The sequence below is a fragment of the Quercus lobata genome, chromosome 7 (assembly GCF_001633185.2).
Source record: "Quercus lobata isolate SW786 chromosome 7, ValleyOak3.0 Primary Assembly, whole genome shotgun sequence".
NCBI lineage: Eukaryota > Viridiplantae > Streptophyta > Magnoliopsida > Fagales > Fagaceae > Quercus > Quercus lobata.
Window position 1 is genome coordinate 13696793 of NC_044910.1, and position 26189 is coordinate 13722981.

General features: G+C 36.1%; 2 protein-coding genes and 1 pseudogene across 2 annotated transcripts; all 3 read left to right on the forward strand.

The window, feature by feature from the left end:
* Window positions 1-6367: 6367 nt before the first annotated feature.
* Window positions 6368-8989, forward strand: LOC115952301 (UDP-glycosyltransferase 71K1-like). The gene is made up of 3 exons (XM_031069405.1): window positions 6368-7030; window positions 7730-8085; window positions 8458-8989. The coding sequence occupies exons 1-3, from the start codon at window positions 6464-6466 to the stop codon at window positions 8969-8971; spliced, it is 1437 nt and encodes a 478-aa protein (XP_030925265.1). The 5' UTR covers window positions 6368-6463; the 3' UTR covers window positions 8972-8989.
* A 3707-nt stretch (window positions 8990-12696) lies between these two features.
* Window positions 12697-19499, forward strand: LOC115951634 (annotated as a pseudogene).
* A 2532-nt stretch (window positions 19500-22031) lies between these two features.
* LOC115951635 lies at window positions 22032-23156 on the forward strand. Its single transcript, XM_031068801.1, has 2 exons — window positions 22032-22184; window positions 22359-23156. Exons 1-2 carry the CDS (start codon window positions 22032-22034, stop codon window positions 23154-23156), a joined length of 951 nt encoding a protein of 316 aa, XP_030924661.1.
* The last annotated feature ends 3033 nt before the right edge of the window (window positions 23157-26189 follow it).

A 26189-nucleotide genomic window follows, 5' to 3' on the forward strand; every position in this document is an offset into this window, starting at 1 on the left:
TCAATTTTTTTTCTCTAATTTTTAGTAAAATAGAACGTGTGGTGCTTTTTTTTTATGTGGTGATTTTTATTTTATTTATTTATTAAGAAACATATGGTGATTTTTATTGAGTATATCTGATTTTTTTTTTGTTTTTTATTTTATTTTATAGTTCATTAATATTAAATTCTTAGTATTTTGCACTCATTAACTCACTTGTCACAAAAATTAAAAAACTTAAGTAGACAAATGACATAAACTTAAGTGGATAATTATGGTGCAGTTTTCATATAAATTTAGACACATGACGCAAAATTGGATTATAATTTCAAATTCTAATTCAATTTTCTCTAAGTTTTACCTATTAATATATATATATATATAGATGACTTATAAATTTGAATTTTTTTTAGTTATATGATTATGTTTTTTATGATTTATTATATTGGACTCCTCGTTTTCTACACTAAATTAACTAATTTGGCACAAAATTTTAAAAATTTAGATTAGATGGGACACGTGTCGCAAAATTAAACTCTAATTGAAATTCAATTTTTATACTAAATTAACTCACTTGACTCAAAATTCTAAAATTTAGATTAGATGAGACACATGGTGCAAAATTAGACTCTAATTGAATTCCAATTTGAAATTTAATTGGATTTTCTCTCTGTTTTACCTATTATTATATATATAGATAACATGAATCTCTTTTATTAGAAGGTTTAATTAAAAAATATAAATCAACAATCAGTTTTTTATTTTATTTTTCCTTCTATATTTAATAAAGTATGAATATACTTCATGTTTAGCACAAAAAAAAAAAAGTATGAATATACTTTATTGCTAATTTGTAATATTTTAATGGTGTTTTGGGACGAGTCCAAATTTTCTGTCCCACTTTTCCTACTCCAATTTATATTCCACCAATAAAAACTTGCCACGTGTTCACCTAATTAATTAAAAACTATCATTATTGACTTATTAATACTACCATTATTAATTAATAGTAGTACTTAATTAATTAGGTGAGCATATGGCAAGTTTTTATTGGTGGAATATAGAGTGAAGTAGGAAAAGTGAGACAGAAGATTTGGACTCGGGGAGAAGATGCGCGTGAAGGAAATAGCACCCAATACAACATATTTAAAACAAGGATATGGAGTAGCAGCATCAGAATACAATAATGGCCTATTTAGTTTGAACCTAACTCAAAACTCAGTTTTCATTTCTCATTACTCAAACTCTATTCCCATATCTCATTTCTTTATCTCTACTTTTCCATAACTCCAACAGATTTTTGTTTGGGTCTTGTTTTCAAGTCCATATTTTAATTCTTAAACTCAATTTTTTGATAAAGTGGTGGAGCTCATACATTGTGCTTGGTCAAAACGGTAACAAGAAGCAAAAACTCAATGCCATAGCTGAAACAAGAATCACAATACCCACATATTTTTCAGTAATGTGAATTAGATAGCAAAAATAAAATTAAGAGAGAGCACACATAAAGTTTAGACACTGCCAGCCAACTCAAAAGGCATCATTCAGAATGAAAGAGTTTCTTTGTCTCTCTAGAAGCCGGGTCTTCCCTTGGGTAGTAGAATTGTTTGTCCCTTCTTTCTGAAGGAGAGTTTGTCTCTGCTGCTCGAGAGTTCTAGGGTCTAAACTCTAACTTCTCCAACACTGTAGATTTGTTTTGTCCCTTCTTGTGAAGGTGTTGTTAGGTTCCTGGGGGTACCACATGTATTCCTTGGCTTATGGGGTTTTTGTTCAAGGGTTTTGGGAAACTGTTTTTACAGGTTGTGTGTTGGGAAATTCAATTAAACTCTATGGAGGGACCAGCACAGTCATGGAAGCGCCTTTCTTTGTCAATAAGAGAAGGGCCAGAATGCTGCATCACGGCTTATCACACAGAGTCGTCCACCGGGCCGGAGAAAGAAGCAGACGGTGAACGTTACAATCAAGGAGTTTTTCCATAATCAAGGTGTAACGCAAGTTGTGGCCCAGGATTCTATGCAGCAAGAAAAAAGTCTGATAACAATGGCCTTACCCTCCCTGACGGCGATATCTCAGGCCATCCCATGGTGAATGTTGGACTTACAGAGGTTGAAGGTGAACGTACCGGCTGCACTGAAGAAGTTAATGCTAAGACAAAAACTCACAGGTCTGATTGTAATGCCAGGTCAGGTATTAACATCCATAACTTGGGTCCTGACTTCACGCATGGAAGTAATAGTGAGCTCAATATGGAAGTTAATGTCGTGGTCAATAAGGGGAGTAATAACGTGTCTAACTTGGGAAGTAATTCAATGAGTAACGGTTGGAGTGATACGAATCTCACTAATCATGGTAGCCCGGAATTTTCGCTGCCATTGTCTCCCACAATTAATGGGATGTTAAGCTGTCCTAAGGGCATTGATACGGAGTTAAATGCGGGGAATGATGACAGCTCACCAATTATTGCTCCTATTAACTCTAATTCCCAGCAATCCCAATGGCAAGTGTTTAATATGGTCAATATTCCAGGCAAGGAAAAAAGCGCAACAACAACAATGAAGGGTAATGAACCAGATCAGTCCAATCAGCCTCCACACCGTGCCATTTGGAAACCTCCTCCATGGCCGATCTTGAAGGTGAACTCTGATGATGCAATTTTCCGGGAACAAAATTCTGTGGATGTTGTTTTGGATATGAGAGGTGGATTAGTGTTGTTTTGGAGATCGACTATTGATGTAATTGTGGAGGGTTCGGGCACAAATTATATTGATACAATGTTTCAAGAAGAAGATAGGGCAAGGATTGGAGTGATCATTCGAGAATGTCAAGGAAAAGGCTTGGCACACATGGTCGGAATCATCCCTCTCCCCCTAATTGTCATAAATATTGAAACTTTGGCTATATCAAAGGCTTTACAGTTTGATGCTGATCTGAGTTTGGAAGATGTCACCTCAGAGGGAGTTTCAGAGATTGCAATGAACACTTTGAATGCAGATTCACAGTCTTTGGAATCCTTTGGTTTACTTAGTCATGATGTTAAATGTTTTGCAAGTTTATTTCATTGTATTAGGTTTTCACATGTTCATAGAGAAGGATTGTTTTATTCTCACATTAAGAGAAATGACAATGGGGCTGCTCATAGTCTGGCTAAAAATGCATTATGCATACCAGATTTTCAAGTATGGATGGAAGATGTCCCATCTCATATTGGTTCGATTTTACAATTGGATGTAGTTGAATTTTATTAATAAAATCCATCGGTTTCTTTCTCAAAAAAAAAAAAAAAAAAAAGAGAGAGAGAGAGCACACAAAATCAAGAGAAAGCACACAAAACCCAACAACCACCAAGGAGTACACCACCATAAACAACCCACAAACACACCGATCTCAACCCACAAACCCAACACCACTATAAACAACTCATAAACCCATCGAGAAATGGATCTGTATTTGGGATGAGAAAGGCAAAGAAGAAACAAGAAGAAAAAAAAATTGGGATGAGAAAGGTGAAGAGGAAAGAAGAAGAAAAAAAGAAAGAAGAAAGAAATTAGAACTCAGTTGCTCTAGGTGTTAACAAAGAAGAAAGACAAAATAAAGAAAAGGTGGAGAAGAAAGAAAAAAGAAAGAAAAGTGGAGGAGAAGAACGATGAGAGAGAGAGAGAGAGAGTGTGTGTGTGTGTGTTAATAAAGTGAAGTAAGGTTCTGACATGATAAAGACATGTGAGTCCCAACACTTTATTTTTTTTTACAAGTTTGCCATTGAACTCAGTTTGATAAGAGATTTCAATAACGTTATTTAAATTTTGTAAAAATATGTATGAATGAAAAAATGTGTGAAAATACGTGTTGTGGTATTTAATCAATTACCAAATAAGGCCTAAAAATGTGTTTTCAATTTCCATAACTATAACTCATTTTTTTTGAGTTATCAGTTATGAGAACTAAGAATAAAAACTAACCAAACGTGAAAACTTGATGTGGGGCCCATGGAATTTGGGTTTTGAGTGATGAAAATTGAGAATTGAGTAATTAAGGGCCTGTTTGGTTTACTCTTAACTCAAAACTGAATTCTCATATCTCATTTCTCATCACTCAAACTCAATTTTCATAACTCATATCTCTATCTCTACTTTTTTCCTTAACTCTATCTTATTTTTGTTTGGTTTCAAATCTGGGTGAGCTTAACTCAAAATTTTGACAAAGTGGTGGAACCCATGTACTGTGTAGATCAAAACGATAACATGTCTCTCTCCTCCATCTCTTTCATTTTTTTTTTCCTCTCCTATTTCACGAAACTTGAAACATTGAAACCTTTCTCCTCCCATTTTCAACCTCTACCACCTCCAACAACCCACAAACCCACCAATTGCAATTCTCAAAAACCCAACCCACCGCCATTGTTTTGCATCCACCACCGTACAAATCACCAAAAATCAAACCCATCCACCATAGTAAATCCACCAACACCTTCAACATCACAACAAATTCCTTTACATATATATAATGAAAATAAAAATAAAAAGAAATACTAGAAAAAATTACCCCACAAAATCCACAACTCCAAGCCTAAAAAGCACACCTTAACTCGATTAAAATGCAAATCACAACTGAAATCGAAGTCCTCTGCCATCATTGCGTGAAGAAAAAGAAAGAATGAATAAGAAGAATAATAATAATAAAATAAAATAAATAAATAAATAAAAGAGAGAAGCAACTGTCATAAACCCATCAAGAAAAAAGAATGAAAAAAAAAAATTCAGTGTGAAGAGATGAAGAAAAAAAGAAGCAGCAACTATGAAGAAACCAAGAAAGAAAACAGAAGAGAAGAATGGCGCTGGAGTGAAGAAGGAAGAAAGAAAAAGAAAAAAAAATAGAAAGAAAGAGAGAACCAAAACCAGGCGTGTGACCCGAAGAAGAAAGGAAGAAAGAAAGAAAAATAAGAAAGAGAATTGATGTGACAAGACTTTAGGTGGATCCTATTATTTTTATGTATTTACTAAAATGTCATGTAACTCATAATTTAGAAATGTGAAAACATCGAAATTGTGTTTTCATTTTCCATTATCCACATCCAAAATTTTGAGTATTTGAGTCATGAAAACAGTGATCCAAAACTAAGCCAAACAGATGGTCATCTGTGGGACCCACTCGATTTGGATGATAGATCATGAAAAGTGAGTGATATCACTCAGTTTTCATGATATCCAAACAAGCTCTAAAATTGCTAAACCAAACACTCCTTAAGTGTCATAGAAAATTAAGGATGAAGCACCACATGACAACAACCTTCAATTACTATTGAGGCCCTAAGTATTAATATAGGACTCATTTCTCAACGTAACGCACATCCAAGACGTATCTCACTTGTTATCTTATTTCTCACTTTCTTCCTCAGGATTCACTGCAAGGTGTTAATTGTTAATGCAAGTATGCAGTCCCTAGCACAATAGCTACCGTCGACCCCTCCCCTAACCTAGATTCTTCTTAAATTCTCTCTTTTTGAGCTTTATACCACTATACACCGATCATCATTGCCATTCCATGGCGATGACGTATTCTCTCTCTCTCTTCCCAACTTTTTTATTCTCACTCCATCTTGCTTCAGCCTCTTCTCCCTAGATCGAAACTCATGGCTGCGATTAAAACCCTAAGCTTTTATCACCATCACTCGCCACGATTACTACCGGTGGTGTCTAATCCTAAGCTCAACCCTCTCTCCCTTTTCTTGGATTCCTCTACCTCACTCACTCTTGAACAACTTGGTCCCTCTCTCAATTTGAAATGAATTTAAGTAAATAGTGAAACTCAAATACTAAAATCAGATTCTCTTTCAATGATATTATCACTAAGGCAGATAAATTTATGCACTTGAACATTACAGAAAGGTTGTGAATTTAAGCAAATGTTGGTGATCAAACGCTGTGAAATTGAAGGAAATAGAATTATAGAACCCCCCACCCCCCCCCCCCCCCCCCCCCCCCTCAAAAAAAAGAAAAAAAAACCATTGTTAAAATTATATGAGATGATAAACAAAACACAACGAAGAATCAATGATAGTAGCCACTCCGATGACATAGTGTTATCCTCCTGTAACTCCTGCTCTTCTTTGCTTTTTTCCCTTTTATTTTTTTTATAGGAAAAAGGACCTGTAGTTCTGTCTGATGCTCCACATGTTGGTGTTTGAAAAGTCCAAGGTTGCAACCTATGATTAATCAAATTTGAACTCTTTCTATATTGTAACGCTTATTCAAACTCTAATAAATTAAGAATATATATCATAAGATATGATATTACAACCAGACCCCACTGATTACAAAAAGTCTGCTTGTCGCATCAAACTATAGGAAATAATTTCTTTTTGATAAGATTAGCCGTCGTATATACATCACATATTGAATTTCCAAATATTAAAGAGGAAAACATGAAGAAGATTGAAACCACAAAAAAAACAAAACAAAACCAAAAAGCCCCAAACAAAAAGTCATAGATGATGAAGAAAGTAGAGCTTGTGTTCGTCCCAGCATCAGGGTTCAGTCACCTTGTCCCAACTATTGAATTTGCCAAGCGCCTGATACACCAAGATGACCGATTCTCAATCACCATCCTCATCATGAAGCACCTCTTGGAGCCAAACTCAATCACATATTTACCATCCATAGCAGCCACTGAGCCTTGTATCAAACTCATTGACCTACCCCAAGCTGACCCTCCTTCGCCGGAGCTTTCAAAATACCCAGAAACCTATTTTTGCACCTCTATAGATAATTACAAGCCCCATGTCAAACGCGTGGTTGCTGAACTTGTTGATCAGTCTCTATCTAACTCCAGCTCAGTCCGAATCGCCGGGTTAGTCCTTGATTTCTTCACTGCTCCAATGGTTGAAGTGGGCGATGAGTTTGGTATACCTTCTTATTTGTTCATAACAACTAGTGCAGCATTTCTTGGTCTTATGCTCTACCTTCTGGCACGGCATGATGACCGAGTTGATGCCGAGTTGGAGGACTCCGGCCCTGAGTGGGCTATCCCGAGTTTAGTCAACCCGGTTCCTATTGAGGTAAAGTAATATTACATACTAAGGTTGCGTTTGGATTGGGCGTTTTCTGCCCAATCCTGCGTTTACGTTTTTCCAAAACGTTTTTTTTTTTTTTTTTTTTTCACGCGTTTTGGGTGTTGCGGCTACTGTTCATGTACTGTTCAATGAATAGTAGCCGCAAACTTTGACTTTTCAAATTTTTTTGGACCAATCACAGCACATCGTGTACTGTTTACGGACCCACAAATTTCACTTTTCAGCAACTTTTTCATTAAAAATGGGTCTCACGATACTATTCACACATTTAAAAATTATTTCGCTACAGTGTTTTTCAGTTTTCAGTTTTCAGCTGTATCCAAACGGACCCTAAAGGTACGTTTGATATCTACTTATTTGGTTGAAATTAAAAAAAAATTGCTAAAAATACTATAAATAAATATAAAAAATCCATAAATAGTACCAAAAATATAATAAGACCTATAAATAATAATAAAAATAAACTGAATGGTAAAATAAGTTGACAAAAATAATCTTTACTAAATGAATTCACCACTGTTGATCAACTAATACTTATAGCATATGAAATTGGGCCTAAAATTGAGTGTGTCCAATGTCCATAGAATTGTTGATTTATGTAGTATTCCACATGATTTTATTACCTCAATAGTTATGAAAAAATTTAGGAAAAAAGAAATTGTGACTCTGCAATTATTGATTCAGGTTCTGCCTACACCATTGTTCACAAAGGAAGATGGGTATGCTGCTACTATGAAGCTTGTGAAAAGGTTCAAGGATGTAAAGGGCATTATAGTGAATACCTTTATGGAGATGGAATCATATGCTTTGAACTCTTTTTTGGATGGTGAAACTCCTCCAGTTTATCCCGTTGGACCAGTGGTTAGCCTCACGAGTGGGGCCCACTTGAGCCCCAATGGGGTCCCCTACAAGCATATAATGACATGGCTTGATGATCAACCTGCGTCATCAGTTGTGTTCCTCTCCTTTGGGAGCATGGGAAGCCTGAGTGAACCCCAAGTAAGAGAGATAGCATTTGGGCTTCTAAATGGTAACTTCAGGTGAGTAACTGATCTATAAACACAATAATTTTGTAACATTTTTACCAACAATTTAACTGGCAAATTTTTACTTGAATCTACAACTGACATCATATTATTACCTATAACAAGTTGTCACATTGATAATTGTAACTTTTTTAATAAAATTTTTTGTAGTTCTTATTAGACCATACTATTTACCATAATTTTTGTCACAACTTGCTAAATTAATTGATTGTAAATGGTGAATTACTTACACATGGATCTATTATTTCTTAATCATTACTTATAGTCCACCGTATTAGAATATGAATAATGGCAAAATTAGTTTTAACACAAAAATTGCAGCCACACACTTTTGAAAATTTTTGACCCTAGACTTACTGGGTTCAGGTTCCTATGGTCTTTACGTGTTCCACAACAAAAAGAAAAGGAAAAAAGGTTGGGGCCCAATGACAATATGGAGGACTTTTTGCCTGAAGGATTCCTTGAACGTACAAGTGGGCATGGAATTATATGTGAATGGATTCCACAAGTAGAGGTTTTGGCACATAAGGCAATTGGAGGATTTGTATCACATTGTGGATGGAACTCAATCTTGGAGAGCTTGTGGTTTGGCATACCAATTGTAACATGGCCGTTATTTGCTGAACAACAACTGAATGCATTCAAACTAGTAAAAGAGTTGGGATTAGCGGTGGAGATGAAATTGGAGTACAGGAATGGTGATCATCTTGTTTTGCAGGATGAGGTAGAGAAAGCAATAAGATGTGTCATGGAAGGTAATAGTGATGTGAGGAGAAGGGTGAAAGAGATGGGAGAGAGTAGTAGGAAGGCTGTGATAGACGGTGGATCTTCATATACTTCTTTAGGACTTTTAATTGAGGATATGGTTGGCAACGTATGATCGGTTGTTGTCTTTGTAGGTGAGAACCAAAAAAACATTTGTCTTATATATGGAGATTGCCTTGCTCTGTTTTCAATATTGAGTCCTCTAGTGCTATGCTTGTAATATGTTATTCTCTTTCAGCTTATGAAATAAAATTTTTATTCTTATTTTTATTTTTTTTAAAAGAGGACACTTTAGTGGTGTTTATGTGACAATCTTAGAATGCAATCAAAACCATGTTTTAAAAAGCTGAACGATTAAAAGAAACTACAAAATAGTGAAGTTCAATATATTAAAGTTGAATTGGATTTAAACCTAAGGTCGAACCGTGACTATATCTTAATAATTTAATAACAATACTCATCAATTAATTAGTAGATTATATTTATAAAAAATATAAATAATGGTATTGACAATTTTTATTTTCGAATGTACTTTCACATCTTGAATAAGACAAACATAAAATAATACAAAGCATAACTAATAATATAATACCTAATTTATAAAAATAAATCAATAAGTATAAAAAATCAAGAATATGGATTCCTATTCTCAAATTAATCTCACCATACCTTGTCACCAAAAACAAACCCATTCTTCGTGGCCAAAATGTACACCTCTTCTACCTAGCAAAAATGTTGCCTCCGTTCACCATTCACAACTCATAATGGCATTTAAGTGGTAGCTCAGCGACGTCATGTCTCGAATGGCTTAAATCAATCAAGAGAATGCTAAGAGGCTTTGAGAGAGAGAGATGACAACCATTTGAACAAGCTATAGGGCTATTTTTTTAGTTTGAAAAACCGATTTAATATATGGCCAGTTCACAATTAACCCAGTTTTTTTTTTTTTTTTTTTTTTTGAGAATCAATTTTGGTAAGTTTTATTAATCAAGAAAAGGCTTGTCAATCAAAACATGAGTACTGATATCAGGAAGAACAGACTCCATCCAGACAGTTAAAAAAGAGCATAATCTGGCTTTCTTTGCCAAGGCATCGGCAACAGAATTATCTTGCCTACAGACATGGGAAAAACTAAAGCTCTGTAATGAGTTTACATAAACCAGAGAATCCTGAATAAGATGACCAAAAGCAAATTGAAACATATCACCTTTTTGAAGGGAGTTGATGAAAATTTCCAAGTCTCCTTCCAAAATGGGATTGCGAAGACCTACTTCCTCGACAAAAAGAGCTGCTTGCCTAGCTACTATTAATTCTAACTGAGTTAACAAAGGGGGGCAATGGTATTTTTTCAGATAACTCCGCCATAACTTCTCCTTCAAGATTCTGAATGACCACACCCAATCCCGCTTCACCTGAGTCATGGAACATGGCACTGTCGAAGTTTGTTTTGTAACCATTCCTGTTAGGTGCCGTCCATTTCACCCTTGCAGTTCGGGTTTGCTTCATCCTGGTCTAGTCTGTATTCAAAACTATAATAAAAATGTTCTTATAAATTAAATGATTATTAATAATTTTTTTGTACAAATTATAATTAATGGTTGGGACTAAATTAACCTTCTTGTATTTTATTTATTATTGACCTTGTCTATTTTATTTATCGTTATATTGGATGTAGTCCTTCATAATGTTGTGTTGTTCAATTATAAATACACATAATGAACTCAAAGTTTATTGGAAGTAAAAAATACTTAGGTAAAGTAGTGCATATGTGTTGTACATGAGTTTCTTTACATAAATTCAATCATTTGGTTTTATTGGGGCTTGGATCAAAGCTTACTCAAGAAACATTGGCCACACTACTAGTCTACTAGCAGAATTATGGGCAACAAGAGATGGGCTAAGCATGTGTATTGAATGATGTAATCGGTGTTCTGACAATTAATGATGTAATCGGTGTTGTTTCTTAGTTTGTTGAATGAAGTTTCTTTTTTACCAAAAAAAAAAAAGACTAATGAATCTGTTATATAATTGAATTAAATTGGTAATGGGAGAAGATATCACAATTTATGTTACATCGATCAATGTAATCACATAAGTATAGGTTTTTTTTTTTTTTTTTTTTTTGAATCATGTAATCACAAAATTGAATTTAATTAAGAAATCTAAAATACATACTCAAAAGAATTATATCTAAATTTTGCTGTTATCAAATAATCTATGTCACATTACTGTTGACTGTTGTACCCAACCTAGGACAAATGATGTTTTAGTTTTTCCCAATTATGTTTTTTTCCGTCCCTTTCTAGCTTTTCTCTCCGTTACCCTTTTTCCCTCCAAAAGTCTTTCCTGAATAATATTTTCATAATTAATGAGCTCCCATATTATTATGAAAAACTTGCAAAGCTTCTTCTTTACTCTTCTCTTCCTCCATGAGATATATAATCCTTTATGAACAGGATCTAAGGCCAAGGCTTGTGAGCATTATCTAAGAACGATTTTTAATCACCATATGGATGTGCCATAAATAGGTCATTGGCAAGCCTGTACTCGTTTCTCTGCCTTTGGCACTCTTTTCATGCCCCATAGTTTTACAAATCTTCAATAAGTTCTAATTCAAATGACATCTCCTCCTTTCTACGTAAGAGTAAGAGATACGAAGTGAATTTATAGGTTCAAAACTCACTACATGTATTTGTGACCAATCAAAGAAATATTCCAACAAAAAACTCATAAAGTTGAGGTTTAAATCGTGTCCTGAATAAGGGAGGAAATTTTGCCTTGACGAAGGAGCTGAGCAACGACAAGGCAGAATAAAGTGAGCTGATCAGTAAGGCAGCCCATGTAATTTCTTAAGAGTTTAATGCTGTAACATTTAAGATTACTTTTTCTTTTCTTTTCCCTCTCCCAATTGCAACCAAACATAACGTTAGTACTTAGTCCTCTCCAGTAACGTTTTCCATCATACAGATGGAAAAATAAAAAAGTTTCAACAAGACTTTGGCTCTTACAAAAATAAAAACCAAATCAAATCAAATGATATTCAAAAAGGGCTCTTAGTCATGAAATACCAATTAATTAAAAATCTTGTTGTCCGTTATCATTTATGTTATTGGAAAAATTTGTGGAGAGAAAGAGAGAGAAAAAAAAAAAAGGATGAAGAGAGGAGAAAAAGACAAAATTTATAAGACATGGGAAAAAATTTCATCCTTTATTATATTTTATTGTTAAAGAAAAATAGAAGAAAATTATTGATGTGGTGAACCTATTTTAATTAGAAAATTGGAATTTAAGTATTATCTCTCAACCTCTCATTATTCTTCCGATTTTAAAGGAAAAGAAGAATAAATTTGTGGAAAAGAAAAATCCTTTCATTTCATTTATTCCCTCCCCTCCATTTCATTCAACAGAAAATAAGAAAAATATCTTATCCCTACCTTGTTTACTCACCTCCTTTTCCTTCTACCTATCAAAAATTGAATAAAATTTTAAAATAAAATAATGCTTAAACAACCAACAAGCTAATATATATTTTCTTTTTGTAACCAAATAATCTGATATTCGTAAAATTTGAGAGAGAATATCTTCTCATCTCTAACGTCATGAACAACCAAAATCTAATAAAGAATCCCATCAAAAAAAAAAATCTAATAAAAAATTAATATATATCATATGATAATGAAATGACAAGAGGACCCCATCACATAAAATTGTGGGAAACAATATTAGCTGTTTAACATACATCACATATACATTGAAATTCAAAAGTAAGGTTAAAAGGGAAAACAAGATTGGAACAAAACAAAAATAGAACCCAAAAACCAGTAAGTCATATAGGTGATGATGTAGAAGAAAGAAGAGCTTGTGTTCGTCCCAGCACCAGGGTTCAGTCACCTCGTCCCAACAATTGAACTGTCCAAGCACTTGAGAAACCGAGATGACAGATTCTCAATCACTATTCTTATCATGAAATACCTCTTGGACTCAAACTCAGGGTCTGTTTGGATTGAACTTATTTTTGCTGAAACTAAAAACTGAAAACACGATAGCAAAATAATTTTTAAATGTGTGAATAGTACCGTGAGACCCATTTTTAATATTTTTAAATACGTGAATAGTGTATGCACAGTACGTGAATAGTACATGCACTGTTCATAAACAGTAAATTTTGTCTCTAAAAGTCAACATAAGCAGCTTAAAAAACAAAAAAAAACAAAACGCCAGATGCCAGACGCAGATGCACAATCCAAACCACACCTCAATCACATATTTACCATCCATTGCAAACATTGAGCCTTGTATCAAACTCATAGACCTACCCCAAGCTGACCCTCCTTTGCCAAAGCTTTTGAAATACCCAAAGAAACCTATTTTTGCACCTCTATAGATAATTACAAGCCCCATGTCAATCGTGTAGCTGCTGGCTAAACTTGTTGAGTCGAGCTCATTCCGAGTGGTTGGGTTAGTCCTTGATTTCTTAACAACTCCAATGGTTGAATTAGGCGATGAGTTTGGTATCCCTCCTTCTTATTTGTTCTTAACATCTGGTGCATCATTTCTCGGTCTTATGCTTTACCATCTGACTAGGCATGACCTAGTCGATGCTGAGTTGAAGAACTCAGACTGAGTGGGCTATCCCAAGTTTTGTCAACCCGGTTCCTAAATAATGTTACAAACATAATATTTTATTATTAATTCTCACAATAAATTTGTATTAATATATTCACAACAAATTTCACAAACAGTTTAATTGTCAAGTTGTTATTAATTACCACCGCACATCCTTGATGTGATGGTCACTCCGCAAGTATAAGTGATTGTGGGGTGTGGGTAGGGGTGGCAATTTTTATCCATATCCATGAACCCACCCATTACCCACCTTATTTGGATAAGTCTTAACCCAACCCATTTAAATATTTGGATTAAATGGGTAAAGGCCCATTTGGTTATTTAATTATATGGGTTTAAATGGATAAACCCACTAATAACCATTAAACCCATCTAAAATTTAAATTTAAATAAACCCACTAAACCCTTCTAAAATCTGAGACTTAAATAAACAATACAACTCAATCAAAAAAATAAAATAAAATAAAAAATAAACATTACAACCTTCTTAAACCCAAAACATTAGGCCCTCAATCAAATTTAAAATTTTAAAAAAAAAAAAATTCCTACATTTTCTCATCATCCAAACAGACTTGTAACAAACACAAAACCAAAAATAGCGCAGACAGTTTCATCGGGAAGGACTGAAAGGTCTCCGAAAGCGTCAGTATCATCCACGGTATCGCCGAGTTTCTTCACGATCTTGATAGCTCGGAGATCGATGATATCGGGTTTCGCTGGATTGACTACGGAGAGAACGGAATCAACGACGAGCGGAGCGAGGAGACTGGAGTACTGACTAACGACCTTGCTGTTGAGACTTGAGAGAAATGGAAGCGGACTTGATGAGAGACTCGCGATTGGAGAGCTCGATGAGGACAGCCATGGCAGTGAGGACATCGACGGCTTTGAGAGCGGCCTTATGTAGAGAATCGGAAATAACCGTAGGGTGAATACCGTGGGAGAGCAGAGAGAGGCACTGACGGAGGAGAGCGTTGACGATGATGACGACGGTGGTGGTGCCGTCACCAGCGGCGGTGGAATCACTATCTTCCTTTGTTTTGATGGACTTTCTCTTGTCCTATTACATTTCATTTTCTCAAAGTGTTGTTTCACTAGCCACTAATTAAATGGGTTAAATGGGTGGGTTACTAATTAATTGGGTTGGGCGGATAATGGATAATTAATTTATATATAAACGGGTCATAAATGGATAAATGGGTAATTACACACCCAACCCATTTATGACCCAATCCGCCCATTTGTCGCCCATTTGCCACCCCTAGGTGTAGGGGATAAGAGTCGGAGTTCAAGTCTTCAAGAAAGAGTTTCACACACATATACACTTAAATTATATTAGAGTAGAAATTATCTTGTATCAAAAAAAAAAAAAAAAGTTGTTATTAATTATCTCCTCTACTCACTATTAATATCATTTTAATGTCTATCATTTACAACTGGTCACCTTACTAGTTGTAAAAAGTTTTGAGGAAAAAAAAAAAATTTTACTCAACTTATTGATTCGAATCTGCCTACACTGTTATTTATTAAGGAAGATAGGTATGCTGCTACTGTGAAGCTTGTGCAAAGATTTAAGGATGTAAAGGGGATTATAGTAAATACATTTGCAGAGACGGAATCATATGCTTCGAGCTCTTTTTCGGATGGTGAAACTCCCCGAACCCGAATATATCCAATTGGACCAGTGGTTAACCTTAATAGTGGAATCCACTTAATCCCCAATGGGGTACACTACAATCATATCATGACATGGCTTGATGATCAAGCTGCATTATGAGATGTGTTTCTATGCTTTGGGAGCATGGGAATCCTAGGTGAACCCCAAGTAAGAGAAACAGCATTTGGGCTTGAGAACGGTGGCTTTAGGTAAGTCATAGGCAATATTTTTGTGGTATATTTAACAAAATTTGAGTTGCTAAGTTTCTACTCGGTTTTATCTGAATTTACTATTGACGTCACTTTTTTACCAGTTAATAACAACTTATTACATTGATGATTCTAAATTTTTATGGCATTCAGGTTTATATGGTCTTTAAACGGTTCAAAACAAAAGGAGAAGGAAAAAGGGTCAGGATTCAATGACAACAAGAACAAAGAGGACCTTTTATCCAAAGGATTCCTTAAAGGAACAAGTAAGAATGGAACTATATGTGAGTAGATTCCACAAGTAGACATTTTGGCACATAAATTATTTGGAGGGTTTGTGTCACATTGTGGACGGAACTCAATTTTGGAGATCTTGTGGTTTGGTGTACCAAATGTAACATGACCATTATTTGTTGAACGATAGTTGAATGCGTTTAAGCTAGTGAAAGAGTTGGGATTAGCGGTGGAAATGAAATTGGTATAGGAATGGTGGTGATCATCTTGTTTTGGAGGATGAGATAGAGAAAGCAATAAGATGCACGGGTGGAGGGAGGGGGGCGGGGGCAAGTGGGGGCAGGTGCCCCCCTAAACTTTCAAAATTTTCACTAATAATAATATTATACTGAACTAATTAAAATTTCTTATTTGCCCCCCCGACACAAAAGACAAAAAACTTTTCTATTTATTGGGTTGTACATGTACTAACTTGTCTGACTTTTTCTCAATTCACGGAGAAATTATAAGGTCCTCATGATGGACCACATCATTTGTCCACCATTCCAGTAAAAGACTCCCACCTATTTAAAATTGCTGAGTCAGTATTCAGTTTTTATTAAAAAACAAAAAACAAAAAAAGAAGAAGAAAAGAACAACCTCTATAAGGAATAGGAGTTAGAACTCAGCCGCCTAATGGAATTTTGAAAACAAAAACCTACTACAACTCTAATATAAAATTATGGGTCCCACCTGATAATGATTAAAAAAACAACAACAACCTACTACTACACAGAATAGGAATCAGAACCAGAAACCTAACAAAACTCCACACACACACACACACACACACACACACACACACACACAAAAGTGTATATATAATATAATCAAAGGATGCTTGACGCCTCCCACCAAAAAAAAATATATATATCTTTTGATACCAGTATCTTTTGGTTTGTACCTTAGAGTTTTTGTTGAGTTTTTCAAAGCATTAAAGCTGGGTTTTTAAAAACATTCAAGCTATTGAGTCACATTTAAATATTCACAAGTATATTGCATACTCTTGATACATTTACTTTGATTTTTTTTTTTTTTTTGAAGAATCAAATTATATGTTTAAACTATTTATATGTAGATGGATCTCTTGATTTGACTATTTTTTACCATGAATTTATAATTCAAATTATATGTTTAAATTGTTTGTATTTATATTGGTCTCTTAATTTGATTATTCTTAACCATAAATTGATAATTATTTTTCTTTATTTTAAGGATATGACATATATTATTTGTAGTTAATGGAGATTATGGACAATCCTGATCATAATAATAAGTCCAGATCAAATCCTAAACGAATTCGTATCGAAGTGGATGTTGCAAATCTTCCCACGATTCCTGGTTTAAAAATAAAAATTTCTGATTATCATCCTAATGAAAGAGATCAAATTAGAAGGCATTATCTACAAAATAAACCTTGTCAACTAGTTGACCATGATTTTCCACAAAGTCAATTTGGCAAAACTAAGCGTCGATTTAATCCATTCTGGTTCAAAGAATATGCTAGTTGGTTGGAATATAGCATTACGAAAGATGCTGCATATTGTCTATATTGTTATCATTTTCGACCTGATACTGGTGATCAAGGAGGGGGAGACTCATTTGTTATTGAAGGATTCAAAAATTGGAAAAAAAAAATTTACAGAATCATGTTGGGGATCACAATAGCACACATAATATAGCTCAAAGAAAATGTGAAGCTTTGTTAAACCAAAGACAAAGTATTCAAACAGTTCTAAACAAGCAATCAGATGTTAAGAAAAGGGAGTATCGAACTCGTTTGAATGCATCAGTGGATTGTATTTTTTTTCTACAACAGCAAGGATTAGCATTTCGTGGCCATGATGAATCTAAAGACTCCAATAATCAAGGAAATTTTCTTGAATTATTAATGAAGAAATTGATAAGGCAGTCCTCGAAAATGCTCTTGAAAATCATCAAATGACCTCTCTTGATATCCAAAAAGAAATTGCAAATGTTGCAACCGTTGAGACAATAAATGCTATTATTAAAGATATTGGAGACTCATTATTTGCTATTATAGTTGATGAATCACATGATATGTCTACTAAAGAACAATTGGCAATCGCTTTGCGTTAAATAGACAAATTGGGACATGTGAATGAGCGCTTTTTAGGCATTACACATGTTAATAATACAGCAAAAGTGACACTAAAGATTGCAATTGAGGAAGTATTTAATGAACATAGCTTAAACATTAATAGATTGCGGGGACAAGGCTACGACGGGGCAAGTAACATACGAGGTGAGTTAAATGGACAAAAAACTCTTATTTTGAAAGATAATCATTTTGCCTATTATGTTCATTGCTTTGCACATCAACTTCAACTAACATCAGTTGCAGTAGCAAAAAATCACATCCAAATTGCAACCTTTTTTGACTTTGTTGCAAAGGTATTCAATATTGTTCGAGCATCATGCAAATGTCATGATATTCTTCGCGAAAAATGTAGTGCTTAAGTTATAAAAGCACTAAAAAATAATGAAATTTCAACTAGTCATGGCTTGAATCAAGAAATGAATCTAAAAAGACCTGGAGATACACGTTAGAGTTCCTATTATGGTGCACTTTTAATCTTATTCACATGTTTTCTTCTGTAATTGATGTGATTGAAACTATTATAGAAGATGGTTTAGATTCTAATCAGAGAGCAGAAGCAAATATCTTAATTGGTTTACTACAAACATTTGAATTCATGTTTGATTTACATTTGATGAAAGGTGTGCTTGGCATAAGTAATGAGTTGTCACAGGCATTACAATGAAAAGATCAAGATATTGTGAATGCTATGAAGTTGGTTGACATTTCAAAGCAATGTTTATAGGTCATGAGAAATGATGGGTGGAACTCTTTGCTAGAGGAGGTTTTTGCATTTTGTGCAAAAAATAATATTGATGTCCTTGATATGGATGATTTATATCAACATAGATCACGACGAAAAGCTCAAAACATGAAAAATTCACATCATTATCAAGTGGATCTTTTTTATAATATTATAGATATGCAACTTCAGGAACTTAATAGTCGTTTTGAAAATTCTAAATTACTACCTTGTGTTGACTGTTTGAACCTAGATAACTTATTTGCAGCATTCAATAATGAGAAATTGATTCAGCTTGCTCAGTTTTATCCAAGTGATTTTTCAAAAGTTCAAGTTTCTTTCTTGGATAACCAACTTGAGACATACATCCATGACATGTGGTCCATTGAAGAGTTTTTAACACTTAAAGGAATTGGATAGCTTGCTGAAAAGATAGTAGAAATGAAAAAGGATGTTTCATATCCATTGGTTTACTCATTAGTGACCTTGGTATTGATCTTACCAGTTGTAACAGCTACTGTTGAAAGTGCATTTTCAGCAATGAACATAATAAAAAATTGATTACACAATCGAATAGGAGATCAGCGGATGAATGATTGCTTAGTTACATATATTGAGAAAGATATATTCAAGACTATTGAGTGTGAAGAAATCATGCAACGGTTTCAAAATATGGAAAATCGTTGAGGGAATTGAGTAAGTTAAGATAGGTGTGAAAAAATAAATTAAAGTTTACATTTTATGTTAGATTCTGTATGACAATTACATTAGCATATAGTTGCTTATTTATTTTGTTATTAATATTAATTAATTTTTTACTTTCAATATTGTCTTTTAATCTCCCCCCCCCCCCCGACCTAAATTCCTGGTCTGCCACTGATAAGATGTGTCATGGAGACAAACAATAATGTGAGTAGAAGGGTGAGAGAGATGGGAGAGAGTGGTAGGAAGGCTGTGATGGATGGTGGATCTTCATTCACTTATCTAGGACGTTTAATTGAGGATATGGTTGGCAACATATTTGTGTATTTGTAGGTGAGGGTGTTAAAAAAAAAGTCTTATGTTGGATATGGAGATTGCCTTGCCCTATTTTCAAAATGTCATGTTTGGTATGTTGTTCTTTTTAGCTTATGAAATAAAATTTTTATTCATAACCAATATATATATAACCGAAATCTTTGACTTTTTATTGACCTCTTTAGAGCTTGCCACATCATTATTTTTGTTTAGTCCAAACTTAACAAAGAGTGAAACTCTCTCTCTAACAAGTTCAACTTAAACTCAAACGTTGATAATTTATCTTCAAATTTGCGAGGTTAATCATGAACACTATAAAAGTAGTGCAAACCCCAATATTTTTTTTAAAGCCAGGTAGAGTTATGAGCTCTTCTTCTGTTATTTTCTTCTCCTCTACTTCATTTAAAAAAAAAATTTATTTAATGGTTTTTCATGTAATTTTTAGATTGTTTCAATAACTTATTCTTTGATTATATATCTTTTTTGATATTTTGGAAGTTTTAACATCTAAATTTGTGTAATCACACACACACACACACACATATATATTATCTAAAATTTGTAGGCTTTGAATCTTTTGATTTCTTTCAATAATTATAACCTTGGATTATTCTTTTAAATGTAACACATCTTTCTTTTATATTTATCTATTGTTTATTCATATATATTTTGTTTTATTTCAATAATTTCTAAGCAGTAAATCATCTAATTCTTTAATATTTTTTGGTCTTTCAGAAGTTTTAATATCTGAATTGTATTCTTAAGTCATTGCACATTCAAACAATGACTTCTTCATAAAATTTTAACACAAATTAAAATTATACAAGAGCAAATCATGCAATGGTATAATTTCTTAATCAATTTAAGATTTTATAAAATTATTTTAGTTTACCTCACAAATAGGTAATGTGGGGGCCAATTATCTAGAAGGTACTATTAAAACTGTATGAATTAGGCCTATGCCCCAATCCAAGGATATTAACCAATCTGAGGATGGTCAAAGATTGTATGTGATAATCCAAAATACGTCCGAGGAGAAAAGTCATCTCGGAAACGGAGATCCGAGGTCAGTAAGAATGTCTTATCATCCTGGACACTCTTCAAGGTTGCATCACAACTAAGAGTCGGACATTGGATAAGGGATAAGCAAAGGGAGGTAACAAATATCTTCAAAAGCTGCTACCTCCACATTAAATACCTCCCAACTAACTCTCTGGCCGCATTAATGTGGAGGTGATACCTGAACAGTAGTCAAGCAACCTTACAGCTACTAGTTGATGGTTCTGGGAGGTGTTAGATAGGACAAGAAAGAGTTCCTAGAATCTAACCTACACGTGTATGGTAGAGATGATACCAAGATGGTAGTATATAGCATGGGAAGGTGGCCTAAAAAAGGGGATCGGAAAAAAATCAAGAAATTTTTGTAATAATACTGTGAACTCTTGTAACTTTGTTCATAAACAAGACATTATAACAAAAGCTCCTCCGGCCGTGCCGAAGACATATTTTCTTATCTTACTTGTGTTTAATGATCTTAAATCAGCAACTTTTATTATCTTTCTTCTGGAGTAGAACTAGTTCTTTCACCCACGCTCTACAAATTCATTGTTTGGACTTGTTGGGTTAAAACCCTATCTTATACTGGGTCCAATCCAAATTCAATCCTTACAATTGGCGCCGTCTATAGGGAGGACTTGATCTATTCTGAAAGAGATTCGGGTACAACGTTTGAGATGGAAGAAACAGGTCCACACCAGGCAGCGATAGGACCACTCCAAGTGGATGCTAATCTACACCAAGCAGGATCAAGGGGTTCTTAACATAGCAATCCACGTAGGAGCCTCAAACGGAGAGGAGATCGTGAGGGAAGTGTGCACACAACTCATACTAGTAAAAGCCAGTCTCGAGGGAAGAGCCGTGTTTCCCATGCAAAGAATGATAGGGACATGCAACGTGAAATCGATAAATTGAAGAGGGAATTGCACCACGCACAGCGAAGACATCCATCACCTAACTCCAAGCCGTCCTCTGAGGAGACAGATGGTGCTAGCTATAGACGGAGATCCAGAACTCCGCCGAGCGAGACTTTCTCCTACGACGAGGAGTATCACCATAGACGTAGATATAAGAGCCCGCCTCGCAGAGGCCTAGGGAATGATGCCATGAACAACACATTGAGTCAAGTTTCTAAGTCACCCTTCACGCGAAATATAGAAGGTGCGAGTCTGATTCTATCAACCTACATTCACCATTTATAATGGTCGAACAGATTCAGTGGAACATGTTAGTCATTTCAATCAAAGGATGGCTGTTCATTCTAAAGATGAGGCTTTGATGTGTAAGGTCTTTCCATCTAGCTTAGGCCCAGTGGCAATGAGGTGGTTCAATGGTTTAAGGGCGAATTCTATTGATTCCTTTAAGAAACTCACCCGGCCCTTTGGTGCTCGCTTTATCACTTGTAGCAGGGTTTCTCGGCCTTTGGGATCCTTGTTATCTATGTCCATGTGGGAGAGGGAAACTCTGAAGGCCTACTCAGATAGATACTAGGAGATGTTTAACGAAATAGACGGAGACTATGACGATGTGGCCATTAGTACTTTCAAGGCTGGCCTCCCAACCGAGCATGACCTGAGGAAATCTCTGACTGATAAGCCTATTACCAGTGTGCGCCAACTTATGGATCGGATTGACAAGTACAAAAAGGTAGAAGAAGACCAAATACAGGGGAAAGGAAAGGCTAAGGTGATCCCTCAGGAGAGGAAGGATTTCAAGTCAGACAGGTACAATAATAATCGACCTCAGAAAGATTTTGTTGGGCAGCCAGGATCTGCCAACACCCAGGTGGTTAATGCCGTATTCTGAGAACTAGTACAACAGGTTCTGGAGAAGATTAAAAACGAGCCGTTCTTTAAATGGCCGAACAAGATGGTAGGAGATCCTGTGAGGCACAACCAAAACCTTTACTGCCAATATCATCAGGATCATGGACACACCACCGAGGATTGCAAAAACTTGTGGGACCATCTAAACCAACTAGTCCGGGAAGGGAAGTTGAAGCAACTCTTGCATCATTCCAATGGTTGGGGAAGCCAAACGGGTTCGGAGCTTCGGGGAGATGCTTCTTCAAGACTTCCTCTTGGCACAATAAATGTCATTTTTGCTGTCCCGGGGAGGACCGGATCTTGTCCTTCCAGAGTAATATCAGTATCTCGTTACCTAGCTGAGGAATCCAGCTTAATGCCTAAGAGAGTCAAGATGGGCATCCTACTGGTATTAGGTTTTTCAGACGATGACAAACTTGGAATCATACAGTCCCATGATGATGCTTTAGTGGTTACACTTAGAATTGGTGGGTACGATGTGAAAAGGGTGATGATTGACCAAGGCAGCGGAGTTGAAATAATATACCCTGACTTATATAAGGGGCTAAATTTGAAACCTGAAAACTTAACAGCTTACAGTTCTCCATTGGTGAGTTTTGAAGGTAAAATGGTCTTTCTGAAAGGTCAGATCAGATTACCTGTGCAGACCGACCCGGATGTGGTGGAGGTGGACTTCATTGTTGTAAATGTTTTCTCTCCATACACGGCCATTATGGGCAGACCCTGGCTTCATACCTTGGAGGCCATCTCCTTTACTCTTCACCAGAAGATAAAGTACCCATCTAGAGGCTAGGTTTTAGAGATATTAGGAAATCAGTCTACAGCCAGACAATGCCTGGTAGCGGCCATCCAACATCGGTCACCACTGATAATGGCCTATAGCAATTAGAAACTCCGGTGTTGCCCTTTAATGGACCAACCGACGAAGCGAAATGTGAAGATATTAAGAGGGTAATTGTTGGCGATGATCTGGAGAAGTTCTTTCAGGTTGGAGCTCAACTGCCTCTGCAGGAGAGGGAACAATTGGTTGAATTCCTTAGAAAAAATTTTGATATGTTCGCATGGAGCGCATATGAAGCCCCGGGTGTAGATCCAAGTTTCATTTGTCATCATCTGAATGTTAACCCTTCCATCACTTCGAAGAGACAGCCACCTCGACGTCCGTCAAAAGAGCACGCCGAGACTGTCAAAAATGAAGTAACAAAGCTCAAACAGGCAGGGGTTATCAAGGAAGTTTTCTATCCTCAGTGGTTAGCTAACACGGTAGTGGTAAAAAAGAAAACTAGGAAATGGCGTGTGTGTATGGACTTCATGAACCTCAACAAGGCTTGTCCCAAAGATCCTTTCCCTATGCCTCGGATAGATCAGTTGGTGGATGCGACAGTGGGCCATCCTCAGATGAGTTTTTTGGATGCCTTTCAATGATATCACCAAATACCATTAGCGCTGGGCGATCAGGAAAAGACAGCCTTTGTCACTCCCACTGGAAACTATCACTACAAAGTGATGCCTTTTGGTTTGAAAAATGCAAGGTCTAATTATCAATGGATGATGACAAAAATATTTGAACCCCAGTTGGGCAGGAGCATTGAAGTCTATATTGATGATATGGTTGTAAAGAGTAAGGTGGTGTCTAAGCATGTGGGAGATCTTACAGATATTTTTGGAATTCTGAGAAAGCACAAGTTATGCCTGAATACTTCTAAGTGTTCGTTTGGTATAGGCTCGGGAAAGTTCTTGGGCTACATGGTGACTCACAGGGGAATTGAGGTGAACCCTGATCAGATCAAGGCCATTAATAGCTTGCAACTACCTCGAAACCCCAAGGAGATCCAAAAATTGATCAGGATGACTGCTGCTTTAAACCGATTTATCTCCAGTTCAGCAGATAGGTGCAAACCCTTTTTCCTTTTGCTGCAAAAATGGAAAGGATTTGAATGGACTAAGGAGTGTGCTGTAGCATTTCAACAGCTTAAAGAATACCTATCTCAGCTGCCCATCATGTCCAGTCCGGTGGTGGACGAGGTTCTGTTTGCCTACCTGGCGGTAGCCTCTTATGCGGTAAGCTTCATTTTGATACGAGTAAACAGTGGCATCCAGAGACCAGTCTATTACGTAAGTAAGTCACTTCATGAAGCCGAGGTGCGGTATTTATCACTGGAGAAGGCCATCTTGGCAGTAGTACATGCTACACGAAAACTCCCCCACTATTTCCAGACGCACACCGTGGTTGTTCTAACCCAATTACCGCTTAAGTCAATACTTCGAAGCACAGATTATACCGGGAGGATTGCTAAATGGGGTACGATTCTAAGGGATTTTGACATCAAGTATATGCCTCATACCTCTGTAAAAGGCCAGGTCCTCACCGATCTAGTAACTGAGTTTACTGAATTTCCTGAAGAAATAAATGTGAAGCAACCTGGCATGGATGAAAAATCAGTTGGCCTAATCTCTACACAATATCCCCCACCCTAGAAAGTATACGTGGATGGAGCAGCAAACCAGTGGGGATCAAGAGTGTGGCTGGTTCTGGTATCTCCTGAAAAGATCACCATTGAAAAATCTTTGAGGTTGGGGTTCTCAGCTACAAAAAACGAAGCAGAATATGAAGTTTTGTTGATAGGAATGGAAATGGTTTAGAAAATAGGTGGAAAGACAGTGAAAATGTTCTCAGATTCAAAACTGGTCGTAGGCTAGGTGAAAGGGGAATTGGAAGCTCGAGATACAAGAATGCAAGAATATCTAGGCCAAGTTGGGCATATGCAAACAAAGTTTGAATTCTTCGACTTATCGCATATCCCCAGAAGTGGAAATACCCATGCAGACTCCTTGGCTACCCTTGCCACTTCCTCGGCACAGGATTTACCCTGAGTGATACTTGTCAAAGACTTATGCACCCCTACCCCAATAAAGAGAGACTTGCTCCAGGTCCATTAAATCAAGTTAGGGCCGAGTTGGATGGATCATATACTGCAATTCCTTGAAAGGGATATATTTCCTGAAGAGAAGTCAGAAGCTGAGAAAGTACGAAGGAAAGCTCCTCGGTTTTGGCTGTCCGAGGATAAAAAGTTGTACAAACGTTCTTTTTCTGGACCATATCTGCTTTGTATACATCCCGAGGCATCAGAATTACTCCTAGAAGAACTATATGAAGGAATTTGCGGAAGTCACTCAAGAGGAAGATCCTTATCTCACCGGGCCATTACTCAAAGATACTGGTGGCCGGGCATGCAAAAGGAAGCACAAGAATATGTTAGAAAATGTAATCAGTGTCAGAGATTCACGCCAAACATTCACCAGCCTAGAGGAGTTCTTAATCCTCTTTCTAGCCCTTGGCCTTTTGCTCAATAGGGTTTAGATATTGTGGGCCCTTTCCCTAAAGCACTAGGAAATAAAAAGTATCTGCTAGTCGGCACAGATTATTTCACCAAGTGGGTCGAAGCTGAACCTTTGGCTAATATCAGAGATGTGGATGTCAAAAAGTTTATCTGGAAGAATATTGTTACTCGATTCGGGGTTCCCCATACCCTCATCTCGGATAATGGCCTTCAATTTGATAGCAAAGCCTTCAGGCAGTACTGTTCTGATCTAGGGATAAAGAATAGATATTTCACTCCAGCCTATCCGCAAGGAAATGGGCAAGCTAATGCTGTCAACAAGGTTATAGTGAATGGACTTAAAAAGAGGTTGGACGATGCAAAGGGAAAATGGGTGGAGGAATTACCGCATGTCCTTTGGACATATCAAACAACGCTTCGACGGTCAACTGGAGAGACCCCTTTCTCAATGACATATGGGGCCGAGGCTATAATCCCTCTGGAAA

Bases quoted from the DNA above. Each gene is read 5' to 3' on its own strand.
- LOC115952301 (XM_031069405.1), top strand. From the start codon at position 6,464: ATGATGAAGAAAGTAGAGCTTGTGTTCGTCCCAGCATCAGGGTTCAGT. The intron at 7,031-7,729 runs GTAAAGTAATAT...TTATTGATTCAG, and splicing joins TCAACCCGGTTCCTATTGAG to GTTCTGCCTACACCATTGTT. The intron at 8,086-8,457 runs GTGAGTAACTGA...TACTGGGTTCAG, and splicing joins CTTCTAAATGGTAACTTCAG to GTTCCTATGGTCTTTACGTG.
- LOC115951635 (XM_031068801.1), top strand. From the start codon at position 22,032: ATGTTTAACGAAATAGACGGAGACTATGACGATGTGGCCATTAGTACT. The intron at 22,185-22,358 runs GTAGAAGAAGAC...CTAGTACAACAG, and splicing joins GGATTGACAAGTACAAAAAG to GTTCTGGAGAAGATTAAAAA.